We start from the raw sequence: 13,072 nt of genomic DNA on the forward strand, positions 1-13,072 counted from the left end.
AGATTTAACGGAACTAACTGACCCACGGGACTGAAAAAAAAAAACTCATTCTGCTTGCTGATTGGTCAGACACATTCGGAATCATTAACTTTTAGCGCTGTTAGCATTGTCGCTAACAGACGGCTCGCTTCGTGCGTACGCTTGTATATTTTAAAGGCTCATTATTACGGTTTAGTATTTCTCTGTAATGTAGCACAGTGTTAACAATGTTACTAATAACATTCTTTCACAGCCCTGGAACTCAAAGCATTTTCTTTTTAAATAATCAAATTAATATCGTAAACGTGCAACGGCTAGTCGGTTAATGGCTTGAACTACTAGTCGACTAGGGAAATCTTTGGTCGGGGGCAGCCCTACTTTTTTAATGGAGAAGGGGAACATGGGAGCGCTAATGCTAACAAGCTAAAAAAAAAAATGGAGAGAGAAGGAAAAACTGCGCGACCTTCTCTCCACAACAAGGCAAGAACCGCTGAGAATAAAGCTCAACTAAAATTCAAAATGTCAACGTCGAAGTGTCGCCTCTACGGTTGCGTCTTCTTCAGTTGACATTTGTCAGTTTTGACTCTTGACTTTGAAATAAAAACACTGACAAAACCTCTAATTTCATCATGATTTCATCAGAAAAAAAAAAAAAAAAATCTTTGATTTCTTGCATCTCTTTGACATCACTTTTCATACTGAATTAAGTACTTTTCAAGACCTTTTTTTTTTCCTTTAAATACAATCATTGGTTCAATGATTTTTTTCCATTCACATACATTTGTAGGGAAGAAAAACATTCTTTAAACACAGATATAGACACAGGATACAGCACATGATGTACAGAAATGACAGTCTTACTCTTTCTAGAGGTATGCAACTATGCATGCATGCACTCTTGTACACACATTCTCTTTCTCTCTCTCTTTCACACACACACTAACAGCCTATGAACTTTGTCAACATAACTACTTCAAAACACACCTCTGACAACACAGAGTTTGGTTTTGTCAGCCGCGCTGCTTGCATCAGAAATAAATCCAGACCAAACGAGGGAGCATCAGGTCATTTTTCTTACAGTATTTGACCTGTACTTAACATGCTGCTTGAGCATACAGTTTGATGGGATATGCACAAATGGACAAACAACACGAGCACAGAAACCATAAAGAGAGATACAGATGGTCTAGTATAATTCCTGGAGTGGTCAGAATCAGGAAGTGTTCAGGAGGTCTCATTCCAGAGGCCCGTGTTTCGTAGAGGAGATCACTGTTTCTTTAAATACTGTGTCTTTGCTTGAAGGTGTGGTGTAGTGGTGGTGTATGGAGTGTTAATTGTACATGTGTGTGTGTGTGTGTGTGTGAATGTGTGTGTGTGAGTATGTACGTTTAGGCCACAGTCTCATCTCCAAAGTAGGAAAATCCTTTGAACTCATCTTGGTTGATCTGCTTGATGATGCTGTCCTCCACCGGCGTCAGGACAGGTTCTTCACGTGTAAAGTCCTGGTCAAAGTTATTCACATCCCTTTTGGTTTTCTGGAAGAAAGAGAACAAGAGAGATGGTTTAAGAGTTTGGACGTCATCTGTTTCAGCAGCGTCAGTAGAAAAAGGAAGAACATTCAACAATCTCAGACGAATAAGATCAAATGTTTTAAAAAGAGCATTCTACCATGATCTGGTGAGAAAATACAACAACAGTAAATGCTTCTAATGTTCACATTTTAGCCTCTTCCCCCTGCAAATACTATTTTTCACAGTCTCGTGGTTATTTGTCGTGTGCGTGAACTCACGATGCGTGGTTTGAACGGTGGTCTGATCTTCCGCTGCTCCAGCAGCGTCCAGTCGATCTCTCTGAAGAACGAATGGAGCTTAATGGCCTCCTCCAGACCCTGAGCCACCACGCAGCCCAGACGCTTGTTAGGACTCTTAGTCATGAACTGAGAAGTGACAGAAGAATAGAGAGATGGAGACAGAGAGAAAGGGAAAGAAATATTTTTAGTTCTTTAAAATTGTAAAGGAAGAAAGGATTGTTATGATGTAAATATCAGTTTGTTCGACTTGCTGGTTGTGATTCATGTAAGAAGCACTTAAGTGTCACAATTACTTTCAGCTAAAAATGTATTTTTTATCAGAGGTGGACAGTAATTAAGTACATTTACTCAAGTGCTGTACTTAAGTAAAAATACTTGTAATTTGCTGCTACTTTATATTTCTACTCCACTACATTAATTTTACAGCTTTAGTCACTTTTCAGACTCAAATTTTAAATTAAATTAAATAAGCTTCTTAATTTCGCTGCATTATTAAATCAGCACATAAAATCAGTGTGTAGCTGCGTCTCTTTGTCATGTTTCAGATGTCTGTTAGTTCCTCTTAACTTTAAAAAAAATTAATTAAATTTCACAAAAACGCAAAGATGAGAGAAAAGTTCTACAAAATATACGTGAGAACTTGCCTACACAAATGATCATTTCACAGTCGCTCAGATTTATATTCTGAATCTTCAAATAACAGAAATAAAATGTTGCTTATGCACCGATTCATCAGTATTAAAAACGTACTTTATTATGTACTTAAGCAGGATTTTAAATTTGAGAAATTTTACATGTAATGGAGTGTTTTTAAAATTGTGGTATTTCTACTTTTACTTAAGTAAAGAATCTGAGTACTTCTTGTTTTTTATACGTGTCATCTGTGGACGACGCCAAGACTCTGGGTCTGTTTATTTTACCCGTTTGTGGCAGAGAACAGTTCACACACCGAGAAAATTTCACACAATCACCCCAAGAGACCAAAAATAGTTCATCTGACGAGCATCAACAGGCTGTTTAGGAAGGAACTTTTGTTGCATCAAAAGAAAAAATAAACTGAAAAAAAAAAAAAAAATCAACTTTCAGGTTCAGAGGAGTAAAAGGACAAAACACACAAGTATGACGTGAATCAAAACACACATATCCGTTGTTTCCAACGTGAGCCAACACACTTTTACAACGCGGTTTTTGGAACGCGTCAGGAAACACTTCTTTCCTGTGTCCCGGTGTCAGCGCACGTCAGCTCTCCACAAAAGAAGCCGTTTTATCAGATTTGATTGACATAAACAGACTATCTACTGTATGGCACGTCTGGCATGAAGCTTTTGCTTTAACTGGCACGTGTCAAATGGTTGCAGAGATACTGTTGAGAGAATACTAACTAGACAACACCCAACAGTTACTTTGGACATCAGTGTAAACTACTCAGAGCTGATATAAGCCACTGCAAGTGACTATTCTTATTTAAATTAAAGCAACAGTCAGCTGCAAGTAAGAATGAGAAGCCTGCTGTGTGATTGTTCGTGATCTTGGCTAGTGGAGAGCTATCCTAGAAGAGTCTACATGAAAGATATTAAAAGTGTTTGGATGATGCGCATGTTCACCAGTAATACAAAGGACATTCTGCACAATAAACATGACTTTCCCCCCTGTAATGTTAATGTAACCACAAGTACTTAACATAATGAAGAAAGACGTCATTTGAATCTTGTTAGTCTGAGTCACAGAAAGATACACTAATTCTGTCATCCTGTTTTTCCGTACTTTATCTATTGCATATCTTTCCATCCTGGAAGAGGGAGCTCACCTCTGTTGCTCTTCCTGAGCTTTCTTCCATTTTTCCACATTAAAGGGTTTTTTTGGGGGGAGTTTTTCTATTTCGATGGTTCAAGGATAGAGGATGTTGTATTGTTATACAGATTGTAAAGCCCCTAAAAATTGACTTGACTTCATTTATGAACTGGTTGCAAACCTTCTCTCCGTATGGAAACAGTGAACACAAATAAAATAGCTCGTTCACTTTGGCTTTTTCTACATAAATGTTTGAAAAGTGGATGAGTGGTGAACAAGCTGCTCGGCCATGTGACCTGAAGTCCTTCAGTCGGACGCAATATCCAATCAGAGTCCAGAGTCCCGGTCAAGTGACTGGTCAGAGTCCAAGACATTGTCCAACATAAACACACACACTTTCCCACAAGGCTTTGCAGGCAAACTGCACCAACAGCCAAGGTAAACGCAAGGCTTGTGATGGAAAAACTGGATGGACAAATAAATGGACAGACAAGTGGCATTACACACACACACACATACACACACACACACACACACACACACACACACACACACACACACACACACACACACACACACACACACACACAAACACACACAGGGAATCAAAGACAGTGGGAATTATCCAATGTTCTTGCAGGAACAGGAAACACGGATCAACATATGACACTAAGAAAAAAGCTGCATTCACTCACATTTGACAGTAACAAACACTAAACTGCAGTGACACACGGAGCAGATGGAGCCAAAAAAACATCAAAAAAAAAACAAGAGACAGACACAGAAACACAAAAAGACTGACACAGAAACGTAGACATCAACAGGTAACAGTCCTTTATGAATCCCATAAGTCCATTACAGCTGGATATCATTTAAATTCTTCATTATGTGCGATAAGGCTGTGACTTTTTATTGGAAATTCAAACTTTTGTTCGAACGTAGGGGAAAAACCGACCATTTGAAGTAGTTTGCCTTGTGATCCCGCAAAAGGTGTGAAGTAAACTATTAAATAAAAATGGAGAAGGACAGTAGCGAGCAAAGCCACGCTGAACGGATACTAAGGACACCGAAGTGTCTGAGAAGCAGTGTGTGGAAGTATTTTGGGGGCTACACCGGAGATGACAAAATTTCCAACAAAGATAAGGCTGTTTGCCAACTTTGTAAAAAGCAGCTGCCTTATTCTACAACAACAAGGACTCACCAGATAGATTCACACACGAGTGAGGCAGTGGAGCCATCCAATGAGCGGAACAACGTCAGTTCTACGACCTCATCTGACACGGTGCAATCTCAAGACACATAGTGCAGCTGTATGACACCACACTGGAAAATAAAAAGACTAGACTGTACGGTAAGACATTTTATCTAACTGCTGACGGATGGATGTCGCTGGCCATATATGCTTATGACAGTCATAGGAAATTGCCTTTACAGTACATTATGGTATGTGGGTTGACTTTTTGAAAAAGTGACTTCCCCACTGTGCGATAACTAAGCTTTAGTGCTCATATACTGCTTTTTAAAAAAAACAAGGAGAAATGCAAAGAAAACCAACACAACTAAAACTAAAAATAACTTAGAGTCTTCTGCAAAAGTTAGAGCTAGGACTAAAACTAGTTTATAGTCTCTTCATACATCAGAGAGGTATTCAGTCTATTCCTTCGTGCAGAAATGTCACCAATGATGTTATCATCACACATGTTTGATTTTTATCTTATGGGAGTATGAATTTTGTTCTAACTACATACAAACTGTAGAGTAGAGATTTCTGGCTCAACAAAATCTAAAAAGGTCAAAAAAGAACAACTTCACTGTGAATAAAGTTATTATATAAAACTGTTCTTTAAACTATAAATGTTGCTTGAGTTTTTACCTTTGAATACAAACTGCACCTAAGTAACTGACAATTATTTATCTGTCAATGATTTTCTTGATAAATTCTTTGGTCTATAAAATGTCCCAAAACCCAAGGCGACGTCCTAAAATGTTTTCTTTTGTCTGGACCAACAGTCCATTAAGCCAAAGATATTTAGTTAGTTTAGAAGATTACATAAACCAGAAAATATTCACATTTGAGAAGCTGGAATCAAATAATTTGGACCTTTTTTTTTTATTAAAAAATGAACCAAAACAGTAAATCAGTTATCAAAACAGTTGGTGACTAATTTTCTGTTGATTGACTAATCGTTGAAGCTCTACTTGACTGTAACCTATCTCAGAACATCTCGTTCAGATGGACTCACTGTCCACAACTGAGTTTGAAAAACGCATCCATACAGTATAACTAAATTTTGAGCTAATGCCGGGGTCACCCTTGATTCGTAATGGTGGGGGTTTCTGTACTGTACAAACCTTAAAGCATCACTGAACAACCCCCCCCTTCCTTTCACACCTCCCACTAACTGACCGCTTTGAGAATGGACACGGCCTCCTTGCTGAGCCAGACGGGATAGAGAACGTCGTCATGGAGGATGGACTCAAACAGGTCATCTTCATTGTCGGCTTCAAAGGGCGGCTGGCCTGCCATCATCTCATACATCAGCACCCCCAGAGCCCACCAGTCCACTGATGGGCCATAATCCAGCTCTTGGAGGATCTAAACACACACAAAGATGAAGACACTCATAAACAGGGCTGGAGAATGTATGATATGATTGCACAAGGGTAAGATCAAAGTCAAAAATCCCACCTAAATTGAGATTACACTTAAATTCATGCTAGTGAGATTGAGTATAGCGAGCCAATATCATTTTGAGAGACAAATTTAAGTATTTTTAGTTTTGATTCATAAACACTATTCTGTGATCAAGCACACTGAGTACTTCCAATAAACATACTAAAATCTGAGACCAGCTGCTGCTTTCTTTGTTGATCTTTGAAAGGCTTTTGATAGTGTCGACCACTGCATAATTCAACAAACTACACTGTCTTGGTTTGGATATCTTTGCACAGAACTTGTTTCATTCACTGGCAATCTGTACTGATAGTCTCACAACTGTCTCAAAACAACCTTCCTTAGGATAAATAAGGGGGTACCACAAGGGCCTGTGCTAGGTCCTTTTCTATTTATGCTACGTGATAATAACAATATTATCACTCTAACACTAACTTATAGTATCCATTTCTATGCAGATGACACAGTTTTATATGTATTTGGCTCCTCTTCAACTCAAGCCATATCTAAATTCCAATCTGCCTTCAATGCTCTTCAGACATCTCTGCATAAACTCAAGCTTGTACTGAATGCTGTCAAGCAAAAGAAAATGTCTCAAGAACCCATAATTCCAGTGCGCATCATAACCGATCCATACAGCTAACGGCGCCGGCATTGAAATCGTCCAATCTTATAAATACCTCAGGACTGTTTAACTCTAGTTAACCCTCAGGTAAATACCAGACTTGAGAAGACTTAAAAATAGACTTATAAATGGAATGAATTACATATTTTAAAACTTGAATGTCTTATCACACGATCCGATTTTAGACGTTAAACCTCAGGGCTGTGATTAGTGATGTCTTTGATTGTTTCTGATGCTGTATGTGCTTTTGTTATGCCTGGCTATGTTTGTTTTCTTTCCCTCTGCTGTACTCAGGTCTCTCTGCAAGAGATCCTGATCTCAGTGAGACAATCTGATTACATAAAGTATACATATTTTCATGACAAGCAGTGAAACATACAGCAGAGTATCATCTGCAAATAGTTGAACATTGACATTGGATGTTTGGATGAACATTGGATGCTGTTTGTGTGTTTGTGTGGTTGAGGTCACCTCGGGTGCGATGTAGTCTGGTGTACCACAGAAGGTGGTGGTGGTAACGCCGTTGAGGATTCCCTCCTTGCACATACCAAAGTCTGCCAGCTTACAGTGACCCTCCGCATCCAACAGTATGTTGTCCAGCTTCAAGTCTCTGCAGAGCAGCAGTAGATAGTATGGGTGAAAGAAAGGATTGGCAAGGAAAATTCACAATGTACTTACATACATCTTACATTACCAATAAGTTATTAGAGATTGTAAAACTTAACACAAATAAAACACACAGAAAAGCTTTACGGTAATTTGGGACAGTTCACATTTTGACAAAGATCTGTCAAGCTAGTATTCAATTTAAGTGTTTCAGTTGATTTTAAAGACATCTCATGCGCTTTTGTGTGATGAATGCTTCTCATAAAAGCAACACATATTTAAGAAAATTAATTTACAACAATAATGATCCACAAGGTTTTCACATCCCCGCAGGGATTTTTAGTTTTTGGAAACATAATGTGCCTCATGTTTTTCTCAGAAAAGGAGAAGCATACAGCAGGAGGACGGGAAGGGAACAGACCTGGTAGAAGAGAGAAAGTTTCAGGCTGAATGGGAGAAAAAGATTGAGGAGGGAGAGAGAGAGAGAGAGAGCGAGAGAGAGAGAGAGAGAGAGAGAGAGAGAGAGAGAGAGAGCAGTCTCAGAGATAAGAGCAGCAGTGTTGAGAGATGACAGGGTTGGTCATGAATGCAGCCGCTCTGGGCTTGATGGTTGATCGCTACAAAAATGTCAACATCTCCTTTTTGCAGCTACTGCAGCCATTCAGCCCGAGGTGTTTTCAAAAATACAGCCGCCCTGACAAGCCAGGGAGGAGACGGAGTGCGTGAGTGCTTCTGAAGTCAAGAGCTTATGCAACTGTTCTGTTTTTGCAAGACCCAAAAATAAAAAGATGAACAATCCTGTGTGAGAGCTGCTGTGTCTTGCTGGTGAAAGGTTTGTTCTTTTCTGTCCCATCATTACTTCTCTGATAGGACCTGAGTTATTGATTGCACTATTTAAACCTGTGAGAAAAATGGTAAGACATACAAAAGAGCTGCTGATTATGCACTGCCAAGGAAACCAAATGTTTTATATTTGTGGGGGGTTTATTTGCACCATAAACCAAGGAAATGTCCCTTTTCAGACAAGTTCGAGTTTCGGTAAATGTAAAACTTTTCGAGTCACCTGAACTTTTTTAAATCCGAATTTTACCAGATTTGTTTCCATTACTTGTTCCTGTATCAGAAAATCAATGAATATACACCAATAATTCCCTGTTTCTTGGTAGATTTATTTTATAAAAATGGGGGAAAAGCAGTAAATAATTTGGTTTCAGCTTGTTTGAGAGACCATGGGTTCTGACATGCCATACATGTCATCAATGGAGACTGGTGGAGTTTTCAGTTTTCAGTAATTGTTCCCAGAATTTAGAAAAACTTGACCAACCCTTTTAAACATACTTCTACTTGATTCCTCTTTATACAATTTTATAATTGTTCAACTACATATAATTATTGCAGTATATAATTAACGGTGCATTCAGTATTAGATTGAAAATGTGCAGTTTGCGGCTATTACTGCAGATATCTGGATCTCGTGCAAAGTTAAAACCACAAATGGTATGCTAATGTGCCTCGAGTCTAATGGAAAAATAACATGACACGTCAGATGCAGTGAAGCTTGACAGTTGGCGTCAAGCCAAGTTTTTACTTAATGGTTCAAGTTTGGGTCAGTCTCTGGTGACAAAGAATACTGAACGTTATGAACAATCCTGAGTTTGAGTCAGTTTTGAAATAATGAAAAAGGCCGAACCCTCTCTCTAAAAGGCTGTACAGTATCTCACCCTATTTTTCACACAAGACATGTGCAATGGAGTGTATGAGAGGTTGATGATTAATGTTTAAGAATAGCTGACAGCTTGCAGTTAAGTGTTTTCATATTGATTCATTGATTGAAGCTTGTTGTCCTTCCAAGAAATCCATTTTGAATGTTTTCTACCTTGGCTATGTCTGCTAAAGCATGTTTGGTTTTATTTATCTGAACTCCATATACAATCTCAAACTTTCATCACTCTTACCTGCCCAAAACAACCACAGTCTTGTACTGCTGAGCAGCTGAGGACTGTGCCTTACTAAAAGATACATTGATGGCCTCATGCTGAGGAAGGAAAGAGCAGCACTTGTTCTATATTTCCCCGGACGAAAAATTAAACCGGTGACCCTCTGGCTGCCTGTTTGCATATCTCACCTCCAGGCGACTCCCAGCACATTAAATCTGAATTGCACGCCTGCAGCAAAGCAGAAAAATAGCATATGTATTTAATGCATTTGTGATTGAATTTAAAGGGCTGCTGACATTAATCTTTGTATTACATATCACCTCGCTGCAGGAAAATTCAATATTAAGTGGCTGCAGGTGTTCAGCAGCACTAATGGAATGATATTTATCTAAGTGTAGATGTTTTGTTGTGGTTTTACAGGATGAGAAGCCTGTCAGCTAGGGCCAGGGTTGCATACCAGGAAATGGGCATTATTTATATAATCCTTCATTTATTGCGTAATATCCTTAATTTACTTATTGTGAAATAATTTAATCAGTTTTCTTCATGATGCTTTGATTCTCTGCACAAGTATTTATTGCTATTGTTTTATGTGTTTTAGTCTTTGTAGTATTTATTGACACTTAGTTGTTAAAGCGTTATGAATGTTAATGATTAAATGTCATGCTTAAACTGGAATTAAAAAGGTTTATGTGCCGTGAACCAACATCTGTTTTGTCTGGTTTATTAAGATGAATGACCAGTAAGGTCTATGGTAATATGAGTTTCTCATATTTCAGATATTTCCTATGTCATAAATTCAAAGTATGTCTTGCTCATTTTATTCTGATGATGTTTTGCTGATGATGTCCGTCTTTAAAACCATAAGAATCGAATCCATTAATTCATGTCATAAAAATTTAAGATTAAAAGCTGAGATATGTGAGTTCAGATGAGTTTCACATCATTACAGTTGTGTAAGTATTTATTTTGGAATATGGGCAGAAAACCCTCAAAACATGTTATCATTTAATTTTAGTTTTTCAGAATGAGTAATGCAAGAAACCCTTCTATAAAGATGCTGGCTCCTCTCTACACTCAGTTATAAAAGGAATGTGAGCCTGATCATTAAAATATCTACTTTTAAACCTACAGTCATTAAAAGGCTGTAATACAGAGGTGATAGCCAAGTGTTCTAATTCAAGAAGTTGTTTTAAAGCCATTCGGTGGATGGTTTCATTTAAGAGTTGGACGTTTTAAGTCCTGTGATAGACTGGCAACCGGTCCAAGAGATGGATTAAAAAGCCTCTGAAAGGCTAAAAACAATGGTTTAACCTTATAAACCCAGATGAGTGGAGATGGAACAAGCTGACACAGAATATTGAGTATATGGTACTGCCAGACAATGAAGAGTAAAAAAAACAAATTAACAACTTTAAGAACAAATTAAGAAATACAAGTGGAAAACTTAATGCCAGTTGGTTGGAAGAGTGGTTTGTTAGCTCCAATAGCAACACATCTCATAAACTCAGATGAGTTAGTGACCAGCTGGGCTACAGAACTACATACAGGACCAATCAAATGCCAGCGTAAATGTCAGGGTATTATCACATCAGTGGTTAAGGAGTTCATGAACATCATGCTTCAGTTGAAGTATCAGCTAATATGCCAAGCTGTTGCTGTGTTTTTCCTGGAAAATACAGATTGTCCATTTGTGTTTGCATAAAACATACTAACCCCCCCTTTACATCGTATTTACATGTGTAAAAAGCAGAAAATTAAGTTTTTTTACTTGACAAAGGCTCCTGGGATGAGATTTTTGTGGGAATTGTTTGATATCAGCTGACATTCAACATCAGTGTCGTCGGTGTTCCTTCAGTCAGGGAAATCACCTTCACATGATTTTTTTTGTTGTTTTTTTTGAAAAGGTTCAATATCGTCCTGTCAATAAACAGCAGCGGCTCTGTCAGCGCCGTCAGGAGTTCTGTTTGGACACACACACACGCATACATACATACATACACACACACACACACACGGCAATCAGGCTCAATTGAGAGCATTTCCTGTGTTTCATGTTAATCTTGAGTGATTTTTCCATTACGTCCTCAGCGGCAACCCTTGTGCACTGTGACAGCTAACCTCTCTCTCTCTCTCTCTCTCTCTCTCTCTCTCTCTCTCTCAACTCATCCCATCCTTCCATCCCCTCTTCTGTGTGACTCCATCTTCCAAACACACATCTGGTTAAATATACAAACACACACAAACTGTTGCCACTTGTATATTTATCTGTGTGGATTCGCGGCATGAGAGACGGATCAGGATGGGAGGATATTAATAAACTAGATAATAAAACTACAATTTACAAAAACCACTTTGGGAACGAGCTTACTTTTTGTTAATGTTGGTGTGTGCAGATTTCCCAAGATGCTTCCGCCAACAACTACAGCTTCATTTAAAACAAACCATGATGTAATTTAATGAGCGTTGGTGCGATAATACTTAAAACAAAAACAAAAAAAAAAATCTGTTTTTAAAGGTCTTATTTGAATAGTTTTCTCCATCATTTTATCATATAACTTGGTGACACTTGGAGGTAAAACAACACCACAAGAATCACACACACCATAAAAATGTGATCAATGGTTACTTAAAAAAGATTACAGCAATAAAGTGACACATTATATTACTGAGTAGATTTAAAGTAAGGAAACTTTGATTAAAATATATTGGACAAATGACTCAAATGTACACAAATTAATGTGATAATATGATATATAATAAACCCAAATACATTTTATAAGGAAATTTGATTCATGTTTACTTAATTCCTGGCAAAAACAAATGATTTAGATGAACTTAAGTAATTATTTTACTTTTAATCAGTATCAAAGTAAATCTACTCAATAATATTACGTGTTAGTTTATTGCCTCAGTTCTACTGTATTCAGTCTACTCAAAGTGATGCTCCTTGTTGCCTTGATATCTTTAAGTTATGTCTACAACTCATAGATAAAATAGCGCAACTTAGCATTAAACATTTTTTTCCAGCACAACTTTCAACTATGCAAAATGCCAAAATAATATTAAACTTCATAAAATCAAAGTTATTCAAGAAAAGAAAGCAAAGCAGGACAAAGATAAAATGGATGGCAAGAAAAAAAAAACAGGTCTGTAGACAAAATAGGACTCATCGCTCAGCAGATCATATAACAGACTTGTTGTCAGCGAGGACTGACTGTAGGTGGAAAATAATACTTTTTTGCCTTCGAGCAAGTGGTCTAACCTCAAATTTACACCGGAGACAAAACATTTATTTATTTTGCTTTTGTTAAGATATGACTGAGATATGTGATTATGTCTCAACATCAGCCGTTCGAGAAAATAAAATGCAGACGAAAAAGTTTGAAACAGACACATTTCAGTCGCTTCTCAAAAGGTCATGAGGTTCGATACCCAACCCTTGACAGGCTGCGCGATGATGTTCTAGTAAAGTCTTGTAGACTCTGCGTGTGTGTGTGTGTGTGTGTGTTTACTCAGACATGTATCTGCCCTCGAACCAGTCTGAACCTGCTCTGCCAACAGCATCACATCGAAACATTAACTTCTATTTGCTCTTAAAGACTTCAGTGAAGCGGAAAAAAAGCAAAGGAAAAAAAAAAAAAAATTGC

General features: G+C 37.9%; 1 protein-coding gene across 2 annotated transcripts in view; it reads right to left on the reverse strand.

Moving 5' to 3' along the window:
- The window catches only part of LOC121911706 (protein kinase C epsilon type-like), a 99,475-nt gene continuing 86,403 nt past the window's right edge, over window positions 1–13,072 (reverse strand). For both annotated transcript variants that reach the window (XM_042433482.1, XM_042433481.1), the window contains exons 12-15: window positions 7,351–7,489; window positions 5,988–6,176; window positions 1,769–1,915; window positions 1–1,514 (exon numbers count right to left, since the gene is read on the reverse strand). In XM_042433482.1, the coding sequence (XP_042289416.1) occupies window positions 1,368–1,514; window positions 1,769–1,915; window positions 5,988–6,176; window positions 7,351–7,489 (622 nt within the window). In that variant the 3' untranslated portion in view covers window positions 1–1,367. The remainder of the gene's footprint in view (window positions 1,515–1,768; window positions 1,916–5,987; window positions 6,177–7,350; window positions 7,490–13,072) is intronic.

This window comes from Thunnus maccoyii, chromosome 14 (assembly GCF_910596095.1).
Source record: "Thunnus maccoyii chromosome 14, fThuMac1.1, whole genome shotgun sequence".
In the NCBI taxonomy this organism is placed as follows: Eukaryota; Metazoa; Chordata; class Actinopteri; order Scombriformes; family Scombridae; genus Thunnus; species Thunnus maccoyii.